The 22,603-nt window shown below is 37.3% G+C and overlaps 3 protein-coding genes and 1 pseudogene across 8 annotated transcripts; all 4 read left to right on the forward strand.

Moving 5' to 3' along the window:
• The first annotated feature begins 1,190 nt into the window (after positions 1-1,190).
• On the forward strand, positions 1,191-2,709 carry LOC137714443 (uncharacterized; annotated as a pseudogene).
• A 943-nt stretch (positions 2,710-3,652) lies between these two features.
• On the forward strand, positions 3,653-8,221 carry LOC137717794 (proline-rich receptor-like protein kinase PERK4). 2 transcript variants are annotated; one of them, XM_068457284.2, is made up of 9 exons: positions 3,653-3,872; positions 4,229-5,018; positions 5,447-5,986; positions 6,262-6,348; positions 6,464-6,534; positions 6,629-6,705; positions 7,002-7,146; positions 7,267-7,428; positions 7,563-8,221. In XM_068457284.2, exons 1-9 carry the CDS (start codon positions 3,801-3,803, stop codon positions 7,794-7,796), a joined length of 2,178 nt encoding a protein of 725 aa, XP_068313385.2. In that variant the 5' UTR covers positions 3,653-3,800; the 3' UTR covers positions 7,797-8,221. The 2 variants fall into 2 exon arrangements, with proteins under 2 accessions (XP_068313385.2, XP_088541228.1); XM_088685102.1 differs by lacking the exon at positions 3,653-3,872 and adding an exon at positions 3,975-4,157.
• A 1,837-nt stretch (positions 8,222-10,058) lies between these two features.
• Positions 10,059-16,346, forward strand: LOC137737107 (U1 small nuclear ribonucleoprotein 70 kDa). 2 transcript variants are annotated; one of them, XM_068476495.2, is made up of 10 exons: positions 10,059-10,376; positions 11,438-11,552; positions 11,669-11,748; positions 11,845-11,920; positions 12,008-12,072; positions 12,167-12,229; positions 14,226-14,307; positions 14,387-14,549; positions 14,837-14,908; positions 15,252-16,346. In XM_068476495.2, exons 1-10 carry the CDS (start codon positions 10,275-10,277, stop codon positions 15,985-15,987), a joined length of 1,554 nt encoding a protein of 517 aa, XP_068332596.2. In that variant the 5' UTR covers positions 10,059-10,274; the 3' UTR covers positions 15,988-16,346. The 2 variants fall into 2 exon arrangements, with proteins under 2 accessions (XP_068332596.2, XP_068332588.2); XM_068476487.2 differs by lacking the exon at positions 10,059-10,376 and adding an exon at positions 10,785-11,176.
• A 1,465-nt stretch (positions 16,347-17,811) lies between these two features.
• On the forward strand, positions 17,812-21,266 carry LOC137714937 (sulfite exporter TauE/SafE family protein 3). Of its 4 annotated transcripts, none has more exons than XM_088686807.1 (13): positions 17,845-18,258; positions 18,399-18,558; positions 18,651-18,679; positions 18,758-18,851; positions 19,018-19,082; positions 19,335-19,374; positions 19,511-19,572; positions 19,687-19,773; positions 19,936-19,986; positions 20,119-20,340; positions 20,580-20,673; positions 20,788-20,928; positions 21,030-21,266. In XM_088686807.1, the coding sequence occupies exons 1-13, from the start codon at positions 18,010-18,012 to the stop codon at positions 21,110-21,112; spliced, it is 1,377 nt and encodes a 458-aa protein (XP_088542933.1). In that variant the 5' UTR covers positions 17,845-18,009; the 3' UTR covers positions 21,113-21,266. The 4 variants fall into 4 exon arrangements, with proteins under 4 accessions (XP_068310204.2, XP_068310212.2, XP_088542933.1 ...); XM_068454118.2 differs by having other exon boundaries at positions 17,847-18,258; positions 19,505-19,572; XM_068454103.2 differs by having other exon boundaries at positions 17,812-18,258; positions 18,651-18,851; positions 19,505-19,572.
• The last annotated feature ends 1,337 nt before the right edge of the window (positions 21,267-22,603 follow it).

Consider the following 22,603-nt stretch of genomic DNA (forward strand, 5'->3'; position numbering starts at 1 on the left):
AAAAAAGGATTTTCACACTTCTTTTTAACCGTTAGCAATCTAAACATTATATTTTATTGTATTTTTGCTTTGGCGGTACACAAAACAAAGTGATATATGAAGTGTTGTTCGCACATTTCTATTTAACTTCCACACAACTTTGTAAATTTTTGTTCATTAATTATCTTCAATTCGATCGATCGAGGATTGAAAATTAAAAGATGTGTATAAGAGGTAAAAATAAATATGTGTGAGACGTAATGTTGAAATCATTTGTTAGTGGAGCACAAAGCATGTTTGTGCATTTCAATTTTGTAGATTTTGGAGTGGGAAGAACAAAAGCACAACAAGACAAAAACTGAACAATGGAATCCAACAATGAATTTTCCTTTTTCTTTTAATTTCTAGGAAAAACTGAAAACAAAAAGAGAGATGATAACTATCAGATAGATTCGGATGACGCAGTGCTAATGAAGTACAATTTTAGGTAGCAGGCCAACACGTGTTCAAACACCATCGGGCTTTCTCTGTTTTATGAGGGTTTATTTGTTTTTTTTTTTCTTTACTCTGTGTTCAATTGCTTTGAGGGGTGTATTCAATCAGAAACTTAAGAGATTTTAACGAATTTATAAATTTATAGATTTTTATAAAGTTTAATTGATTTATGGATATTTTATATAAAATTTTGATTAATTTTCTCGAAATCTCATGAGAAGATGTGAGATTTGTGGATAGTTAAAATTCAATACAAAATCTCTCTAATTCCTCAACTTTTTCAAATTCTTTAAAATCAAATTATAATTAAAGATACCTGAAATATTATAAACTTCTTTAAAATCCTAATTAAATACATCCGAATTTATAAGGATTTTAATAAACTATCTTAAAATCTTGATTGCATACAAATAATTGCTTAAAATCTTGATTGAATACCATTATATTCATTGAAAGAATTAAAATCCTTCAAAATCTCAATTGAATACATCCCCTTAGTTACTGAGAAAGTAAGGAAAATGCAAGAAAAATGGGTATGATTGTGTTTTGGGTTTAAATTTAATTTTCGAAAAAATGATCAATTTTTACCTAGAAACCCACATATTTCCTTTAATGGGTTTTGGGTTTCTTCAGAGAGGAGTTTTGGGTTTCTCTAGAAACCCTAGTTGAATTCTTTGAAACGTGATTGTTTTGACTAACATTTTGTTTTTGCAAAAATGGTGACTTCTGAGGACAATGAGGGGTTTGTCATCATTGATAAATGCAATTTTGATTGTTCTGGAGAAGTTGAACTTTTTTATGAATGTGGACAAGAAGAGTTTATGCATGATCCATCTCATGACCATGTGGTGAAAGTTGAGGTTGGCTACGGCTACGATGCGGTTTGTTGCTGGTTGATTAATTGTTTTTATTTTTGGAACATTCATGTTTAATAGATTACATTAATTTGGAGCCTATACATTTGCTTCATTTTCATGTGAATACAATTGTAAAACTTTGTTCTTGCAATAGAGGGTTACCGGATTTCATTTCCCTTACTTTGTTGGTTTAATGATGAACAGGCTTTGCCATTGTTCAACTTTTATCTATTTAGGCATCTTTCTAATGCGTTATATCTAGATATCGCAACAAAAGGATTGCTCCAGTACATGAAGCTTGGGAATATCCTGGACACAAAAGGCTCAAGCATACTGTGGAGATCAAAGATGTTACGGAGCATGCTCTTCCATTCCTCCTTGCAAAAGCACTCTCCCGGTTCAGAGCTGTTGGAAAATAGTGGGATGACCTGATTACCAGTCCTTTCTTAATGCACTGGTGCACAAGCAAGCTTACCATTTTCGCGACATCTATGGTCTCTTTTGTCAACTCCCTGGCAAGCCTTTCTTTGTATCTCTTAACCGTGATTATGGCGTTCCCAATCATTTCCTCAGCTTCTTGCCCGAACAAGTCACTGTTAGAACCATTTGCAATGGTCTGCCTTGCTGCCAAAGTTGTGATGGAGAGAACACCTACTACATTTGCAACCCCGCTACCAGGGAATGAAGGGCGTTTCCCAAGTCGAACTTCTTTCACGGCCATGAACCTCCCCTAGCTCTAGCCTTTGAGCCTTCTGTGCTTAATTTTGCATAACAATTCTAACTCGTTTACGTCTTCTCTTTAATTGACCATCCGTTTATCTGTTTTGAGATCTACTTATCCTCATGGAGACTTGTTGATGCAGAATGCTATGAGCTGGATGCTCTGAAGTTGAATGGTGATGGGCTCTTTCTGAAAGGTGTAGCCTTTTGGGAAACTTCTGCTAGAGTGGCTTTAGCTTTTGATTTGAATGACGAGCAGTATGACATTATGTCACTTTGTATTGACATAGATGAATGGTGGGCTGTGTCACCTTCTGACTTGAGAAAAAGAGTATGCATACACCCTGGACATCTATGGTGACCAGGATATGAGTCTGAAGCATCTGATTGCTCTTGGTCTTAAGTCCTTCAACAATTTTAACAAAGAGTTGATGGCATTGTCTTGCGTGAACAATGACGTGGTGATATTCGATTTTGGAGGAGAATGTATACTTATATTCTGAAGACAAGGAAGGCTAAAATTCTAAGAAGTAGTGACTGGATTGATGATGATGGATATGTAAGGTATCTTCCTTACCTAAACAACCTTGTGCACATTCGTCCTTCATACATGAGCAGCATACTTTCTGTGGATCTTGGTGCCAAGCTAGCTAGCTAAAGCTTCTTTCGACATCCTTAAAAAACGGTCGTGGTGTTGTGAATTAGTTGTTTTTTGTTCTCTGTTTTCCCATCTTCCACTCTTTCAGATTGGGTTTTTTATTTTAGGATTTGATGATTTTTTGCAAGTTCAACTTTGAACTTGTTTTCAAACTTGTTTAGAAGTTCTTAGTTGAAATTTATTCAAGGTCATAATGTTTAGTTTCTTGAACCACAAGTTATAATGTTCAGTTTCTTGGACCACAAGTCATAATGTTTGTTCAGGGGGTTTTAACTGTCGGTATGATATGCAGAGATCATGGAAACATCATTTGACAATCGTGGACTGTGGGATCACCATTTTGAATGTTGAATGTTGAATTTCTCTTCTCTTTTTAGTCAGAGGTCCCTTGAATGCTGAATCTTTTCATTTCTTAATCATCAAATTGAAACAATTTGCAGTGTTTCTTGGCTCTTTTAATTCTCAAAGTACAAAAACAACCAAGATTCATATCAGAAACAAAAGAAATGGTGGAAAATTGTTTAGTCGACATACATTAGAATGAATCACATTTTCCAATTTTGTCTCCGTTGAGCATTTTTCCATCATCGTCATCCTTATAGTTTTTTTCATTCCCATCTAGTGGGATGGAAAAATGCTCAACGAATACAAAATAAACCCATTTGTCTTATAAGTAGAAAATAATGCATAAGTGCAAGAACCGAATTTTTACCGTGATGTAAGAGGGGATGATTGAGGTGGTGAGCAGGTACGAAATAATGGATGTATGCCCTATACAGACACAGTACCTACAAGTTACTATTCTTGGTACCATTTTATGTTATTAAGTTGGTTGATGTGAGTTATAATAAGTGTGAAGAGAAGCGTCCTAGGTGGAGGAGATGTCTAAATTTGAAGGAAATATTTGTTGGCTGTGAGGCAAGAATGTAAAGAAAATAAAAATGTGGGGGATTACAGCAAGGTGCCAAAGTAGGAGAGAAGAACTGGTAAAAGAAATAACAAACAAAATGCTAAGTTAGGGTTGGCCAACACAGAAAGATAGGTTTAGAGAGAGAGCTAAGGGGTTAGTCCCTCCTTTGTAGGAGGCCATAATGCCATGGCAATCATACCTTGTTTCTCTTTCCTTTGAGAACTTTCTCTTACCTTCTTTCATTGATCACCAGGTACCACCTTATTTTGTTTTTCCACCCCCTAATTTCCAGACTGATCTTATGCATCTTTTCTCCAATAATATCCGATTTTGAAATTTCGAAAAATTCTTTTTCAATCTAATTAAACGTCAAAAGTACGTACATATTAGATCATAGGATCTAAATCCTGGAAGGAGATCAATACTAATGTTGTTATTACTTGGTAGCACGTGTACATGTACATTTGTTTAACGTTACACATTTGCAATTTCTCTATTCTTCTATTACATGCGTTTACATGGTTGCATGCGTCGTGAGGTATATACGTTGATCTTACAAAACCCTAATGTTGTTTCGTTCAAAAATTGTTTAATTTGATAATGGTTTAGGGGTCTTCAACCATTGCGACGAGCAGTTGCGGGAGAGGTGAAGTTTCCGGCCACCACAACATACATATCTTTGGGAAAGTAGTCCTTGGCCGGAGGTTGATCAAGAGACAAATAATGTCTTCTGACAATGCTCCGTCCCCAGACTCCTCATCCGCTTCACCACCTGCACCGGACTCGTCCAAATCATCACCATCTGGTCCATCTCCAAAGGAATCCCCAAAGGAGTCATCTTCAGAGCCACCACCCTCCTCGCCACCACCATCATCACCACCACCATCCTCGCCACCGCCATCTTCACCACCACCGTCCTCGCCGCCACCATCTTCACCACCGCCTCCAAAGGACTCATCTTCACCATCATCGCCACCTCCCAAGGACTCATCTTCATCATCATCGCCACCTCCACCCAAGAAGGAGTCTCAGTCTCCACCTACACCACAGCAGGCGACCCCATCTCCACCTCATGCTAGGGAACCACCGGGAAAAGTACAGCCAGCACATAAGACACCAGAGGCAGATACTGGAGGTGAGACTTTCAAAGCGCCTCCTCCTCCAGGGCGTTCTCGGACTTCTCCCTCTGGTGCACTCACGCCATCACGTGGTAGTAGTTCCTCATCAAAAGATAGTTCTGATGATGACAACACATCATCATCATATAGAGGTAGGATAATGGGAGTTGCGATTGGGGCGGCGGTAATTATAATTGTCTTGCTCGTTGTTTGTGTGGTTTGCATCAGGAAGAAGAAGAGAAAGCGTCGTGATATGCAGTACTATGGAGATCCTGCTAAAGGTACCAAACCCTAACGCTAAATAATTACTTTCCATAAAAGACTACGAAGACCTTATTCATCACCCATATGCATTAAATATCCATGCACGACATTCATTAATTTGTTTTTTTTTTCTCCTTTTTTGCGCTAGCAGCATTCATTCTCTCGCTACTGCTAGAAGTAACTCATTTTCATAGCACATTAGTTGAACACATAATATGATCGTGATCTAAAAATCTGATTCTTTTAGGATTGTTTTAAATTTGTTTGATGTATTTTAACCTCATTATTCTATAAAATTGAACCATGTTCATGTCTTTTCCTAATCAAAGAGTTTGGACATATATGGAAAACAATTGGATTAGTTGAACTACATATCGTAGAGCAGGCAATAGACTTATTGACTTGTTCATACATAAAAAATGAAAACAACTTTATATGTGCGTAGCTGGTGGTGGCTATTACAACACGCAACAACAAAATTGGCACGATATAAATAATCCACAAGGAGACCATGTGATGAGGCTAAACAACCAATCACCTGGTAGTGGTGGTGGTGGTGGTCCTTGGCCTTCACCATCGCCTCAAATGCCGCTGACCGGTGAAGTGACCACCAATTATTCAGCAGCTCAGGGACCCCCATTACCAGCCCTCTCACCAACAATGTCACTTGGGTTCAACAAGAGCACCTTCACTTATGATGAGCTAGCGGCCGCCACTAATGGGTTTAATGAGGCCAATTTGTTGGGTCAGGGCGGTTTCGGGTATGTGCACAAAGGTGTTTTGCCCAATGGAAAAGTAGTTGCAGTGAAAAGTCTCAAGTCGGGCAGTGGGCAAGGAGAACGAGAATTCGCGGCAGAGGTGGAGATCATTAGTCGAGTCCATCATCGGCATCTTGTGTCACTGGTTGGATATTGTATTGCTGGTGAGCAGAGAATGCTTGTCTATGAATTTGTTCCCAACAAAACCATGGAATATCACTTGCACGGTGAGTTTTGTATGCACTTAACATATTCTCCTCTGTCACACGAGTATTTGATACATTGTCGATATTCTATTGATATCACAAAATGTCAACAAATGACAACACATCATTAACAATAAAAATATAGACTGATACTATCTCAAACACTCTTGTTGATCGTCTCTCTCTTAATAAAAGGTAAAAAGAGAGAGGCGGTCAACAAAGTAATCGTCAAGTTTTGTCTCAATAGTTGTGTATTGCTTGATTTTTTGAGCTATTGTTTAAATTTTGGGTTGCAGGTAAGGGTCTTCCACCTATGGATTGGCCAACTAGGCTTCGGATTGCAGTTGGGTCTGCTAAAGGGCTTGCATACCTTCACGAAGATTGTAAGAAAGTCGCAGCCGCTATATCTATTTATTTCCCCTATTTACTTATTTTTCTCTCTTTTTCACACTTAAAAATCTTATTATTACTAATTCATTGGAAATAAATTGAAACCAGGCCACCCAAAAATCATCCATCGTGATATCAAATCAGCTAACATTCTCATTGATAACAACTTCGAAGCCATGGTATAGTCCCTGAGATGTTTATAATTTGCATACCAAAATCATTCAAACATTTTAAACATCCTTTTTATCTGTTCATTTTTTTCTTTTCTTTTAGGTTGCTGATTTTGGGTTGGCTAAGCTGTCTTCTGACAATTATACCCACGTCTCAACACGAGTCATGGGAACTTTCGGGTAGTTCATATAGCTTCTGTATTACATAAGTTTTACTCCTACACTCGAGACCTAAGTTCGAATATTCATTACGACAGATAAGAAAATGAAGATAATATATACTGCAAATTTTTTTCTTTTTTTTTGAGAAAAATATATACTGCAATTCAATTAAAACTGGATGAAGCAATTTTATAGATAGCTTGCAATGCAAGCAATAATATGATCTGTGAAATTCTAACTCAATCTCTTCCTAATTACTAGTGGGCTGGTCCCATTAATAACTCTAATTTTGGTTTTGCATATGAATAATGCAGATATTTAGCTCCAGAATATGCATCAAGTGGAAAATTGACAGAAAAGTCTGATGTTTTCTCATTTGGGGTCATGCTCCTGGAACTCATAACTGGAAGGAAACCAGTGGATCCTTCAAATGCAATGGACGACAGCTTGGTTGACTGGGTTAGTACTTGCTCTATTCTTTACCAAATTTGGATCATTTATTGTAAATTAAGGATATTTAGAGTATTATATATCACAAAGGTTTTACTGATTTGTGCCAAATGTGACATAAATGTACAGGCTCGACCACTTCTCACTCGTTCATTAGAGGATGGTAATTACACGGAGCTAGTAGACATCGGTTTGGACAATAATTACAACCCTCAGGAGATGGCACGCATGGTCGCCTGTGCGGCTGCAAGTATCCGTCACTCTGCTAAAAAGCGCCCAAAGATGAGTCAGGTATACATATCTAATAAAATGCTATGTTGTCATAGATATTGATGTGGGCTCGATGTTCGAAGAAAATTTCATCCTAACCGTTGTTTGAGACCTACAGTTTGATAACATAACACTTTGTGTTGTGAACAAATCAGATAGTACGTGCACTAGAAGGAGAAGTGTCGCTGGACAACCTAAATGAGGGGACAAAACCCGGGCAGAGCTCTATGTTCAACGCCGGTGGAGGAAGCTCGGACTATGATACGCAAGCGTACAATGCTGACATGAAGAAGTTCAGAAAGTTAGCCCTTTCAAGTCAGGAATTAGGGAGCAGTGACTACGGGACTTCAAGTAATGACTCCAGAGAAATGAGCACACCCAAGAAATGAGTAACTTTGAGCCCTCATCCTCTACAACAATACTGAATTAAGAGGACACAAAATTCACAGTACAGGAAAACTGTAAAAAAGAAAGCAATTGATGATGATCATATATGCACGCATGCAACGTGATTACTGTTTCTAATTTGTCATTGAACTTTGTGATAAAGCTGAAAAATGTGAGATTAATTGAAGATTTGGAGTGCCATTGATCGGCCGCGGGGCGATTTGCTTTGGTTAATTGTGTACTTTGTGGGGTAATTGAGATGACCCAGATGTTAATTAGCTTAATTAACTTTGATCTTTCTCTGATAAATGGATTTGTACTATACCCGTACAAATACGTTCCACTTGGAAGATATATTGTCTGTATTGTTATAAATTGCATTGAATGTTGGATTTTTTATTTTCAATAAAATTAGTTGTATCACGCATTATAAATCTTTTCATGTTATCATTCAGAAGAGTAGTGCGCACCTCCTTGCAAATAAAAAATTAGGATCAGAAAAGGGTTTAATTAATATACTTTTGATCTCTGTGTTTTAAATTTCACTAGTTCACTCTAGGCAAATTATGTTTATCCTGATCAAAATCATTTGCATTATATATATTAAGGAAATTTTCATTCTCAAAATAGAGGATCTAATGCTAATGTTTTCATCTTAATTTTAAACAAGTTAAACAAATCTACTCTCTTGCTGGCTTGTTTGATGATATTCATGCTTGGGCGTATTCTTCAAGAAGCGAATTTTGTGACCGGAGCAATTGCAGCTAAAGATCTTGTCACCCATGATTTGCTATCTGAATTAATGTTTTGCCTAAAAAAGCCTCGTTTGCCTAACAAATTGGATTGTTTAATGGAAGTTGATGTCGTGCGTTCTACTTGTAATTTCTTGGCATTTTTCATGCTGAGCTTTGGGATCTTTTCATGGTCTTAATATTGTCAAATATTAATTGTTTGGTTATCTTATGGTTAGGAGGTTCATTTCATTGGTTTAGGTAGATTTTACTCATTAGTGCAACTCCTTCATGAATGGAAGTTGGCACAGTTCTAACGTCGAGTGCGTCCCTGGCCCTTACTCATTTCCAGTAACCGATCGAGTTTCTTCGCCCCTCTCCCGTTTTTTGATTAGGGCGAGTCACTCAAGTCCCTCTTTTACAAAAATTCTGGGATTTATGCATTTTTCGGAAAACTAAAGTCAATCACAAGTTGTACTATTCTAATGCTCACGTTAACTTTGAGAAAAATGTTATGGCTCATCCGTTAGCTGATTAAATTAATAACATGCTTCCAATTATGAATCATTCATGTGTTTATTAACTATAGAAGAATCCAAATATAAATGTTTTCGATACAAAATAAGGAATTAAACTTATGATTTTGGAGGAATTAGACTATTTGAGGGAGTTGGTATTTTGATTTATAAAGAACAAGAAATTATGAATTTTATTATTTTACCCATTCTGCCCTCGTATTATTTCTTAATTTTTTGTCCATTTACTTTGATCTAACATCTGATAGAGCATCTTAATAATCAAACTGATTTTCATTTGACAATGGTGAATCAATAAAAGAGCTTATATGAAGGGGAACTATTACGAGTGATAATTTGGCTTCAGACGAATATTGCTTCCTCCACAAAGCCCCTTCAAACACATACCTTTTTTTTTTTATTATTGGAAGCCTGAGGGTCGGGTAAAGCTTAATCTTGATGGGTGTCCCAAGGAAATGGCTAATTTCATTGGCGTTGGTGCTGTCGAGGTGAGATTCTATGGGATGAAGTTTAGGATCTTTTTATCGGGCTGTAAGTTGCGTGGAATAATGAAATTAAGAAGATTATGATGGATGGGATTCTGCATTTGCACTACAATTGATTTTAAATGCAAAAATGGATAATCACCCTATGGAAAGTTCAGTATTGAAATGTTGTGCTCTTAAGCACCAAAGTTGGTATTGTGAAATTTGACATATTTGTTGTAAAAAGAATTTTGTTGCTGATAATTTGGTTTATTTGGGTTTGTCATGCAGTTTTGAATTTTTTGGGCTTTGTCACTTCCTTAACCCCAAAAACAAGGACGGAGAAAAAACTACTGGGAAAATTACCCTTTCCTTTTGGCTGACTTTGGCTTTTATAAACCAACAGTATTTCATATCCGTTTATCGTATATTTTGCGGTGAGTTTTTATAATACTGTTTATGTTTAATTTAAAATAATTTATAACCGTACGATGTACGATAAACAGACAGAATTGATGAATTCCAGAATCCTCACAAAAAGGATCCAGATTCTTCTATAAATACCCTCGCGAAAACCTTCTACCCAGAAAAGAGGAAAAAAACCCTTCGCTGCCGCTATCGGGCCTTCACTAGTCCGAATCCGACCCGATTGCCTCAACGGGATTCATATAGTTATGCAATCTTCACCATCTGGGTACGATTACTCTGACTGTCTCATATACTCCTAATCCAGCTCCTATCAATTCGCCATGGGAGACTTCATCAACGATGCCTTCATGCGCGGCCAAAACGCTGCCGTTCAGAGCCGACCCAAGGCCCACAACCGCCCAAATGTTGTTCAGCTCAAAATGGTTAGTCCTTAATTAGGGTTTCTTCTACTTATTCGTGCAGGTTTAAGGTTCCTTTTTTTGTATTTTTTTAAGCCTGAGTTTTTCTTTGTTCTATTCTTTTAAAATTAATTTGACGAAAATACCCTTCACTTATCTCGGTCAACAAAACAATTACCATTGCTGAAATATGCCACTTGGTATTAGGATTACGGTAAACGAGATATTTTGAGTTCGATTTTTATCAAAAGTAAATTTAAACTGTGTTATTGCGAACTTATTGTGAAATTAAACTCATATCTTCCATCTTAGTGTGAAAATATCAATTGTTCAAATAAAAAACATTACCGACAACAAGCCACTTTATGCTACAATTTAGTGATATTTTATTTAAGGTCGATTATCGACAAATTGCTGACATCCCAGTTCATTATTGTCAATAATATCATTTGTTAAAAAAAAAATTATCAACAATAATTAACAAACGTCATTTCCTTTCCACCCCGAATATTGTAATTACCCGGAAGGACAAAATCTCACACAATTTTGGGGTCTATAAATTTTCCCTGCCGCCATCTGGCTTCGCCAGGCCGACTCCGACTCCGGCCCGACTGTCACAACCGGATTTGAATCGCCCATATATTTATGCATTCTTCACCATCTGAGTACGAGTACTCGGACTGCTCCAGATACCGTCACCCAGCTCCGATCATCGCTTCTCCATGGGAGACTTCAACAACGATGCTTTCATGCGCGGCCAAAACGCCGACGTTCAGGGCCGAACCAAGGCCCAGAACCGCCAAAATGTTCTTCAGCTCAAGATGGTTCGTCCTAGGGTTTTTATGCTCTTCATGATAACTTTTGTTAAAGCTTGACTGTTTAATTCTTGAATTTCTTGGTTAATTATGCGGTTTTCTTTGTTTTTAGAAAATACCCTAGTTAAGTTTTGAATTTCTCTCTGTAAATTTATCTTGATTTAACGAATTTCGATGTATCTGGACAATGTGTGCGGTTATTTTGTAAATATTGTGAAGTTCTGGATGTATTTTGTAAGGGATGTTGATTTGGAGATTTTGTGTTTGCAGATTGGGCAGAGCCACCCCACTGGTCTAACAACAAACCTTTTGAAGCTGTTTGAGCCTAGACCGCAGTTGGATTTCAAACCGCCTCCGGAGAAGAAAAAGTGCCCACCTTTGACAGGTCTGTTAACAATCTTATATGGGGATTGATTGGTTTCAATTTGCTGTTAGTTTCTATGTTGTTGCTGTTAATTTTTGTACTAGTAGTTATTAATTTTGTTGTTGTGCTTTATGAAGGGGTAGCGCAATTTGTGAGTAAGTTTGCGGAGCCCGGAGATCCCGAGTATAATCCGCCTATCCAAAAGGGTGAAACTCCTGTAAGATTTTTACTTGAATTGCTTGGATGAGGACTCAGCATTATGAAATCATTGTTTGTACTGCAACATATATCTGTTTTTCTTTGTTGGATTCAGACACAAAGAAGGGCTCGAATACACCAGTTAAGACTTGAGAAGGGTGCAGCAAAGGCTGCGGAAGAGCTAGAGAAATGTAATGACTTCATTCTTTACTTGATTGTAGGGTTTGGAGTCTTGTAATTTCTGTTTTCTTGTCTTCCTAAAATCTGTTTCGGTGCAGATGATCCAAATAATGACCCGAGTATTTCTGGAGATCCATACAAGACTTTGTTTGTTGCTAGACTCGTAAGTAACATTTTTTTCATATTGTATTGGATTTCCTCCTCCTATTCTTCGTAATCGTTAAGGTTGACTTGTCATTTTCCATGCATGCTTGCAGAATTACGAGACAACTGAGAGCAGAATCAAAAGGGAGTTTGATGTTTATGGTCCAATCAAGCGGGTAGGTATTTTTTGAGAAACCCCAAGGGGGTTTGGTAAGAGGTTTTTGTAGCTTTATTCTTTTATTTCCCTATACAAATTGCGGATTTTCTAATATTGAATTTGAAAAAAAAGGCTACAGTCTCAGCGTTGTCAGTATTGTTATCCTTTTTCGTTTTCTTCAAAAAAATGTCTGGGTTACATAATTACAAAGTTTATGCATGATAAACTGATTTTGAAAATTCACCTTTCAGCAAACTTGTTCGACATAATGCATTGTTTTTTTGTCATAACGATAACTGGAAATGCATTATGACGCCTTTCAAGTTTGTTCTCTCTGATTTAGTTTTATTGTTAGTGGAGTCTATGCAAATTTGTATTACTATTACAGGTGTCTCAGCAAATTTACCAGTAATGTCTTACGGGGTTGTTTATATCCTTCCATAGCTCTCTTTTGAAGTAGTTTTTATAGAGATCTTAGAATTGGGTGTTTCTAGGGTATACATTAGCATTTTTTTAGTGGGTGAACTACCAATTTAGTCCTTGAATTATCACCTAAGTGAAAATTAGTTCCCTAAATTTTTTTTTTTTTCAGAAAAATCAGTCCTTGAATTATAAAAATCTGCCAATTACATCCCTAATGTTAAATTTGAAGCTACTATATTCAATTTTACGTTAATTTAAGTCACGTTACTTGCATGTGATACACATTGGAGGGTAGATTGGTAAATTTTCATAAAGAAATAATGTATGGCGTTAACTTTGGAGGGTAAATTGGACGTTAGATTCACAACCTATATGAAATGTTAAGGGCTTATAGGCAAGAAAAAGACGGTCTTACACTCTTAAAGTGTCACGTGACTTAAGTTGTTGAAAAATTGGATAAAATAGCTTTGAATATAATAGTAGGGATGAAATTAGCATTTTTTAATGAATTTAGAGACTTTTCTGAAAAAATAATTCAGGAATCTAATTTTCATTGAGGTGATAGTTCATGGACTAAATCGGCACTTCGCTCTTTTTTATTTGATACAAGGGTATATATTAGCATTAAGTTTTAACATTCAAGAAGTATCCTGGTAAGCGGTGAGTATTGATCAATATCTTTGATTTCTACCAACTTGATTACAAGCATGGTGCTTGTGCACAGAAAAGCTGAGTTTATAAGCCTTTATATTAACAATTTAACACAGGTTTCACCACAAGCATTATGGTAATTTCAGATTGGTTTGCTCCATTCATAGTTCCGTCTTTGATGTAGTTAATAGTTTTATTTAAGAGATCGTGGAAATGGGTTTTCTTAGGATATTTTCTTTCTAAGTCGTAACATTCAAGACTATCCTGGTAAGGTGGTAATTTGTTCGCATATGGTATCTTTGGTTCCATAATTTCTCCTATCCAACTCCAAAGATGCTTCATCCTGCATAGCAAAGCTGATTACTATAAGTTGAGCAGAGCAGTGATGCACTGTGTGCCTTTTGGCCTTTATTTCAAGCAACAAAAGGAGACCCCAACTTCTGTTCTTTTCCCTGCACTGGGTAAATCATGTCGGGAATATTACCATTTCTTTCTTCTTTGAACTTTTTAGTACGTGCATTTCCTGCTGAAACTTTTACTTCTGGCTTTAAAGGCTCTCAGAAAGGATGCATCAGCAGCAGGATTTCATGGTATTTTTAGTAGTAGTTACAACTTTTTTATTATTAAAAAAGTCTCCCTGGTAAGGGGATAGTAGTCTATCCAACTGGTAAATTGGCCACAAATGTCCCTTTTTCTGCAAATCTAGCCGGTGGTGATGCATCTTGCGATGGAAGCTGTATGATTTGAAGGTGAGCACGGCTAAAGAGGCACAGTGCCTGTCTGCCGTGCCATTTAGGATTCAATATTTGAGATTTTTTAGTATGCTGCCTTGTAAATGCTAAAAAATTCTATGCATAATTTCTGTCTTAAGCAGTCTTTGCTTAAGATCTGAATCCTCTATGTATGTGGTTTATTAATTAAATTCTCCTTTGAAATTTCAGGTCCGATTGGTCGCTGACAAAGAAACAAATAAACCTAGAGGCTATGGATTCATTGAGTACATGCATACAAGGGACATGAAAGGTTTGTCTTAATACTGTTTGCACTAAAAATTACCATGTGATTGATCCTTTGTTTCTAATGCTAGCTATATACGTTACAGCTGCATACAAACAAGCTGATGGGAGGAAGATTGAGGGAAGAAGGGTACTTGTTGATGTTGAACGTGGAAGAACAGTTCCAAACTGGCGACCCCGCCGACTGGGTGGTGGGCTTGGAACCACCAGAGTTGGAGGTGAAGATGTCAATCAGAAATATTCTGGACGGTACTTAGTTTGATTCCAACATTTCCACACTTGAGTCATTAGAAAACTAACGTGCTTCTACACTTATTTTGTTTTATTCAATTTCAAATGTGGTCTATTTTCTTGGAAGAAATTATCTTTCCTGCTGGTGGTTTTGCATTTAAGTGTATCTCAGAAGCAGTTTTTTGGTCTTCCTAATATGTAATTCAACGTGAAATTGAACTGTTTTACAGTTTCTTTGTTGACTTCCAAGTTCTATGTGTTCTAAGCATCTTTGCTAACTATAACATTCATCATTATTTGCTTAGGGAGCAAGTACAATCCGGAGGACAATCCCAGTCTGAGGAGCCAAGGGTACGCGAGGAGCGACATGTAGACTTGTAAGATTTTGCATATTGTTGTGCACACTGTCTAAAGGTTTTGGGTGTAGTGTTTTGCAAATTGTGTGCACACTGTCTAAAGGTTTTGGATGTGGTGAAACTAACACAAAATAAATAAATAATTATAACTTGGTTCTAAGCATAAAAAACGAAAAGAAGAAATTGCATGCTGCATAATTGTTTTACTGATAGTTAATACCGAGTCCTAAAAGTTGCAACAATAGCTTGAAGTTTTTGTTCTATCCTTTGTTATGCTTTGTAGGTGTTACCAAATTTTTCTTAGATTGTTGCAATGTCAGTATTTGTTTTCTGTGTGATTGATATTGAGTGAAATGATTTTCAGGGATAGAGAAAAATCCCGTGAAAGGGGAAAAGAGAAAGAAAAGGAAAGAGAACGGGAGAAGTCCCGCGAGCGCTCTCATGAACGCTCCCATGACAAGTCTAGGGACCGTGATCATAGGGAAGACAGACACCACAGAGACCGTGATAGAAACAGGGACAGGGACAGGGATAGGGAAAGAGATCGTGGTCGTGATCGGGACCGTACTCGTGAACGGGGACGGGATCGTGGTCGCGACTATGAACATGGTCGTGATCGAGACAGAGACCGTGATCGGGAGCGTGATCGTGATCACCGCTCTAGAGACAGGGAGAGGGATGATGAAGTTGTGGACCCTGAGCATGATCGTGGCCATTCCCATGAACGTATTGAATCAAAACATGAGAGGGTCCGACATGGGGAGAGGGAACGGGGTTATGACCACACTGCCCAAGAAGACGACCAGGGTTGGTTTGAACAACCTGGACATGGCCATAGGCGCTCAGAGCCTGATGATGATGATGCTAAGCCCTACGAGCGTCGTCGTAGCCAGTATGATGAATTGGATGTCCAGCATGATGATGACCGCTACAAACAATATCCTGACCATGCTCATGACCGCTATGATCAAATGGAAGAGGATGATTACCGTTATGAACAAGCACAAGCTGAGTCCCGTGAAAGGGAGAGGGGTGGAGATGTGGAGCGTGATTATCGGAGGTCATCTAGATCACTCTCTCGGGATTACAATGAGTATTGACTGAAGTTTAAAACCTCTCAAGCTGCCGTGCTTTACTGGTTAGATTTTCATTCTGCTTGGTTTGATCAGTGCTTGGGATTGCGTCTTACACAGCAGCTGCTATCTATGTTGTGGATCTTCTTGTTTTTTTTTCTTTTCGTTTTCACTAAATCCTACGTGGTCAAATGTTTTTGGAAAGATGTCTGGAAGCTGAAGATATTGTGTGTTGGTTTGTTTTAACGTCCGAACGTTTGTGCTGCTGGAAATTGGTAGAGATTTTTCACCTCTCTTTTGTAAACCTTTTTATGAAATTTGTGAGAATTTATGGACCTTTTTGGTGGTTTTGTGTGACGGTTTAATCCATGATGTCCTTTACTGCATCTTGTTTCTCTTGAAAAATCTTGTGTATTGGGCTGGCATGACGAGGCCCAAAGGCCTGTGCCTTGCCGCTGTTATATTTGAGTTAGGTTAGTTGGTCAGAACTCGAAGGCACGGGGTCATGTTTTAGTCCCTTGCACTCGAGTCTGACCCCTCTTCTGTAATATGTTTTTAAATTGAGAAAAAAAATGGCAGCGCGTTGTGATTGTGATGGGACAAACTTGACTTTTACTGAGACGCGGACTGATAGTAATCAAAATCAATCACACATTGCTCTGCATTTTAACTTTTTTTACTCAATTATTAGTTTGGGAATTAAGGCGCATGAAAACACTTGTAAAATGTGATTTGGGTTGTCTGGAAGTGGCAGTGAGTGCTTACAATACAAAGCAAAGAAAAGGCCAACAACTATGAAGCAGCGATGAAGTTTCACATGGAAAGTCGCACCGCCTAATACTTGTTCATGCAGCCACAGCTGCTCCAAGAATCACAGAATTGCCACTGCATGAGCTTCGTGCTGGTACTGCCTTTGGCCTTGCCTTGTTTCGAGAATTCAAACTGCTTTTCGGAAATTTCTTGGAAGCCAATACTCTTGTTTTTATGGTACGAAAATAAAAAACGGCAACGGAAGGTTTTGTGCGCGGCAGCAGGTTGTTTAGAGAACAAGCAAACGTGACAACAAAGAAACAAATTTTACACTGTGATCTATTTGTGACAAAGACAAAACCCCACCTTGAGTTTCGTTTACTTACAATCAGTAAAAACTCTTATATGTTACGTGCCACATTAGTGAGCATTAAAAGTTGAGATAATAGTTAGTGCTGACAAACATACTCAATTACTCGTGGAAATGTAACAATCACATTTCATTACCAGATTCTCGTACCTCAACCTCTACGAAGCTTCATGGCCAGAAAGATGATTTATTGCGTACAAGAAAACATCATGGGATCTATATTCTGGTCCGATTCACGAAAAAGTTACCTAGCAATTTTGACTTGCCAAAGCAAAATCAGTTTTTACCCTATCCTTGAGAAAACAATTCAAGACAGAAGATGTGAAACTTTTTTTCTTACCGAGTTTAGAAATGGCATTTGGTGTTTTCCCCACTCTGATTTCACTTTTACGAATTTGAAGTTGGAATGAGTGAGAGTTCCAAAACAATGCTACATGTAATTATCAATCAACTCATGTTACAACACGTGAATATATTTATTAATACTATGATCCAACAATAAGATATATCAACTTTTGTAGTTCATTTATATTATAAAACATGAATTAGAAACATTACGTAACGGTGTAATCGTCACACTCAAAATTTCTTGGTATATATGGTTTGTGGGTCCCGAATGGGAGCGTAAAAAAGATTTGAGGATCCAGTTGTAAATTAGTTTTACTTACAACGAGTCCAAATCAATACACACATGCAAATAAAAAGATAGGGGAGAATAGAGAAGGATTATAAAGAGCAGGCAGGTACTAAAAGACTGCATATTCCCCATTCTTCATGTTTTCCTCCAACCCTATACTGCACTTGAAAAACACAAGAATATAAGAGTTGAAAAAATAAATTCAACTCGAGAAATATACATACAGAAAATAGCTTCTGAGATTCATAACTTCCTTGCTTGTTACCAAACTTTCATCAATCTTTTTACCCGAATGGCTCAAAACAAGGCCGCTCAGAGGGCAGTAAAAGTATCAGCAGGAGCAGCAGCAATGGCAATTGCATGGGCAGTATTCATTAATCTTCTTATCATAACAGAAGTTGCCAGTGCAGATAGGCCTTTAAGAGACGAGATCATCAAGCCGGAAAAATTTGTCCAAAAAGATACACATGAATCATTTGTTGTGAGGGTGGTTAATTTTCTATGGCAGGCTGGAGGCTCTTCTTATCAGCCTGTTTGGCCTGTGAGTTCAATCTCTCTTTACACAACGAAAAAATCGAGAGACAGAAAGACAGATGTCTTTCATAATAATTATATATTTGATTTTTGCTATTGTGGTATTTTGAATTTTGACATGTATGTGTATGTATTTTGGTTGAGCAGGAGATGAAGTTTGATTGGAAAATTGTATTAGGTTCAATAGTTGGATTCTTTGGTGCTGCATTGGGTAGTGTTGGTGGTGTTGGTGGTGGAGGAATTTTTGTTCCAATGCTAGCCTTGATCGTTGGCTTCGATCCCAAGTCTTCCACCGCGATTTCCAAGTGTGAGTAATCACCTCTCAATCTTTCCTTTAACTGTTTTGGATTAAATTTAGACAGAATTAATCAACTGTTTGGCATTGTTTTGGTGATGCAGGTATGATAATGGGAGCTGCAGGATCAACGGTATACTTCAATTTGAGACTGAGGCACCCAACACTGGACATGCCCCTAATAGATTATGATCTGGCATTGCTTTTTCAGCCAATGCTCATGCTAGGGATCAGCATCGGAGTCGCCTTCAATGTCATGTTTGCCGATTGGATGGTCACAGTTCTTCTTATCATTCTCTTCTTAGGTATGCAGTAACATTTCGAGCATCAATTCCTAACAGTTATAGTTCCTTTGAATAATGAACTGATCAAATGGAATATGGACTCTGATACGACAAAAGAACATCCAGGTTTTCGATATATCTATGCATTCCCAATAGTCTTATTAGGTATTCTTTTGAGTTGTGGCAGGTACGGCAGCAAAAGCTTTGATGAAAGGCATGGAAACATGGAAGAAGGAGACAATGATGAAGGAGGTAAGATATTTATTCATGTGAAATGATTTCCGCACTTAACTCTTTTCTCCCTTTTAGCCCCTTCCCTTTTTTCCTGGCCTTTCGATTGAATAAATCAAAGGTGAATCAAGGGACAAAAATAAAGAGAGGTGGAGAAGGAGAAAAAGGGCCTATGAAAATCACTTTCATTTCTACTTAACTATTTAGAACTATCAATGAGCATGTTCTTACCAACCTACTAACGAGGAATCTGATGTTTTACATGACTTTCAGGAAGCAGAAAAACTGTTGGAATCGGAGTCCAAACCAGGCGGTGAGTGCTCATTCGTCTCATCCAAACAACTAAAAGAGGACTCAAAAGAAAACTGATAATAATAAACAGTTATACAATATCTATATGTCAGCATATCTTTGAGAACAATGGTGCTAACTAACCTCCTTAGTTGCAGAGGGCTCTGGAGAAGACTACAAACCGCTACCTAGCGGTCCAGATTCATTGCAAGATGAACAGGTGAGTCCCAATATCATTAGCACCTCCACACGCAGAGTACTCTGAGAAAACTTCAATCTGCAATTTTTCTAGTTTTTTTTGTTGTTGTGTTGAATATATGAACAATCTATCCAGGTACCAATTATGCGCAACATTTACTGGAAAGAGTTATCGTTGCTCATGTATGTCTGGGTGGCTTTTCTTATTGTCCAGATTGTGAAGGTAAGTTAAATCTGATCACTACTAGCACTGTAGTCAAGAGCTAGTAGACCTTGGTTTTCTTAAACTACAAAATTCATCTTTCTAATTCCTCTGCCTTTGTTCCGAACGCACAATAACTTTTCACTTCCATTACTGAATGAAACTGTCTGATTCTTTATGCAGACATACACCAAAACTTGCTCCACCATGTTCTGGATCATGAATTCATTGCAGGTAACGATAAAAACCCGAGTAGTAAGTTTGAGAATTTTCCTTAGAACCGAAAAACATGCAATATCGATTTAACACTCATGTTTCCCAGTGATGATCCAGCTCAACATTATAGTTTTATCATTGCATACACAGGTACCAATTGCAATTTCCGTAACACTCTTCGAAGCCATATGCTTATGCAAAGGCACCAGAGTGATTGCATCAAAAGGAAAGGAAATCACAAACTGGAAGTTGCATCAGATTTTTCTCTACTGCAGCTGTGGAATTGTAGCTGGTATGGTCGGTGGACTACTTGGGCTGGGAGGTGGTTTCATCTTGGGACCCCTTTTTCTTGAATTGGGTATTCCTCCTCAGGTATAGTTCAATGCAAGTAGTGAACCGCGTACTTTTAACTTGTAGATTATGTTGTACTTCTTCGATATGGGATTTTGATCATTCACATCTACGGCTTGTACACTAACCACGTATCATCTATAACCTACATAACTGGGTATCATAACGGAAAATGTCACGAACAGAACCTCTCCGCTGCAACTGAAATAAGCAGAAAAATGAAACCAGATGATGAATTTTCATATCTTTTCCTTTTGCAGGTAGCAAGTGCTACATCCACCTTTGCAATGCTATTCTCATCCTCCATGTCAGTTGTACAGTATTACCTTCTCAACCGTTTCCCGGTCCCCTATGGTAAGCAAGCAATAATCTAACTTTAGAACTATATTGTACATGTAATTAAGCTTATAGTTTGTATAAATACGAGGAAAATAAAACTAAATGTTTAAAGTTTACTCTGTGCTGCAGCTGCTTATTTTGTGTTAGTTGCAACAATTGCTGCATTTACTGGTCAGCATGTAGTGAGAAAGATAATTGCAGTCCTTGGGAGAGCATCCATTGTCATCTTCATTCTAGCCTTGACAATCTTTGTCAGCGCAATCAGCTTAGGTAACGGCTAATCACTTGAATTGTAACGCGTATATTTATTAATACTGCCGAAAAGTACGTACTCTCAACTCAGCGTAATTTTGTTTTGATGTATTTTTCAGGTGGGGTGGGCATAGCAAACATGGTTGAAAAGATGGAGAATCAAGAGTACATGGGATTTGAAAATTTCTGTAACCCGTCTTAAGTATATATGTTGTGTAATATGATTATTGCTGTGGAATTTCTCAACCCAAAATAACTATATCCACAATTCAATCTACTTTTCATATATGTTGTGTATTTTCCATTAATTTTCTGGCAAACATTGCTTGCTATTTATGTACTGGATTTTTAGACAATTATTTGTTCCCATATTTTACAACTTTGCCTTTTTTATGATGAGAATGTCCAAGAATTACAAAGTCGTGACTCATGACTGAATCTTGGAGATTTTAGTAAAATCGAACAACCATAAACGTTCCTGGCCCAACCCAAGGGAAAAATTGTCAAGGCAACTACTACTACTACAAAAAAAAAAGCAACTGCTGCAACACGGAGTGATTGACTTGGGAGTTGGGGTTATTATGATACTAGATTATGTAGGTTACAAATGATTTGACAATGAAAAAGTCATGGAAAATGATTTCCCATAAATTCTTTTCTACGTCCCAAATGCAGTTCTAATGTATTTGGACAAAACTCAGATTTTCTAAATTTACAAACACCAATTTATAACTTCAACATGAAAAAAAAAAAAAATGAAAAACAAAAGAATATTAACATGAAGGTCATAAGTTCCAACCTTTTTGTAAGGCAAATGCTTAAGCAACATGCTCTAACTTGTCCATACCATTTTGGTTACGTAAACCTATCACAAAGTACAATTTTACTTACTTAATTTGCCTATTCTATTGGATATGCTCTAACTTGAAATGGCTATATCAAACATCGAACAAATTTTTTTTTTTTTAAATAAAATTTAGCAGTTTAAAAGTAACATATAGTGTAAGACTATATCAACTTGTATAATTTAATCGTATTAAAATCAAATCAAACGACCACCTTAATGCTACGTGGCAAGGTGCTGGGCCATTTGAATTGATTTTCAGTAGGGCTAAATTTTATATGTTTAATGTCAGCCTTTGTTTTTCTTATTGAGAAGTGTTATTGGTACTTCAAAATTTTCATTCTATACTCCTCACAAGTGTATTTTTCTTTCTAAATATAGAAAATTTGGGGAGGCAATGAGTTTAGTTTCATAATAGGCTAGTAATAATGTGGTTCAAACGTACTTTTGGCGAGAATCAAATTTAAGATCTTTTACTTACAAGTGAAGATTAATACTAAACTGTAATACGACATGAATTCAAAAGTTATTTAGAAAAAAATTAAATTAAAAAAGTTCTCATAATTTTCATATGGTGACCTCAATAACGCCAAAATCTAGAAGTAGGGCAGACAAAACGTGCCTGTTCCCTCCAATTTGGGAACCTGCAAACCCACTTATTACCACTAAAAAGACTAATATAACCCTGTTCGCCAAAGTTAATAAAAGGGTATATTATCAATTTCCCCCCTGAACTTGTGACCATTAACCAATTTCCCCCCTCAACTTTAATTTTGGCCAATTTCCCCCCTGAACTCTCATGATTAGTCAATTTCCCCCCTCAACTTTAATTTAGCCAATTTCCCCCCT

The sequence above is a fragment of the Pyrus communis genome, chromosome 15 (genome assembly GCF_041283825.1).
Source record: "Pyrus communis isolate YQ-2024b chromosome 15, ASM4128382v1, whole genome shotgun sequence".
Taxonomy (NCBI): domain Eukaryota; kingdom Viridiplantae; phylum Streptophyta; class Magnoliopsida; order Rosales; family Rosaceae; genus Pyrus; species Pyrus communis.

What these genes read in the sequence shown, in the direction of transcription:
- LOC137717794 (XM_068457284.2), top strand. Translation starts at nt 3,801, where the DNA reads ATGCCATGGCAATCATACCTTGTTTCTCTTTCCTTTGAGAACTTTCTC. An exon ending in CATGGAATATCACTTGCACG is followed by an intron (nt 5,987 to 6,261) that starts GTGAGTTTTGTA and finishes TTTGGGTTGCAG; the next exon opens with GTAAGGGTCTTCCACCTATG. An exon ending in TGCATACCTTCACGAAGATT is followed by an intron (nt 6,349 to 6,463) that starts GTAAGAAAGTCG and finishes AATTGAAACCAG; the next exon opens with GCCACCCAAAAATCATCCAT.
- LOC137714937 (XM_068454103.2), top strand. Translation starts at nt 18,010, where the DNA reads ATGGCTCAAAACAAGGCCGCTCAGAGGGCAGTAAAAGTATCAGCAGGA. An exon ending in ATCGGAGTCCAAACCAGGCG is followed by an intron (nt 19,375 to 19,504) that starts GTGAGTGCTCAT and finishes TAACCTCCTTAG; the next exon opens with TTGCAGAGGGCTCTGGAGAA. An exon ending in GGATCATGAATTCATTGCAG is followed by an intron (nt 19,987 to 20,118) that starts GTAACGATAAAA and finishes TTGCATACACAG; the next exon opens with GTACCAATTGCAATTTCCGT.
- LOC137737107 (XM_068476495.2), top strand. Translation starts at nt 10,275, where the DNA reads ATGGGAGACTTCATCAACGATGCCTTCATGCGCGGCCAAAACGCTGCC. An exon ending in TCCAAAAGGGTGAAACTCCT is followed by an intron (nt 11,749 to 11,844) that starts GTAAGATTTTTA and finishes TGTTGGATTCAG; the next exon opens with ACACAAAGAAGGGCTCGAAT. An exon ending in AATCAGAAATATTCTGGACG is followed by an intron (nt 14,550 to 14,836) that starts GTACTTAGTTTG and finishes TTATTTGCTTAG; the next exon opens with GGAGCAAGTACAATCCGGAG.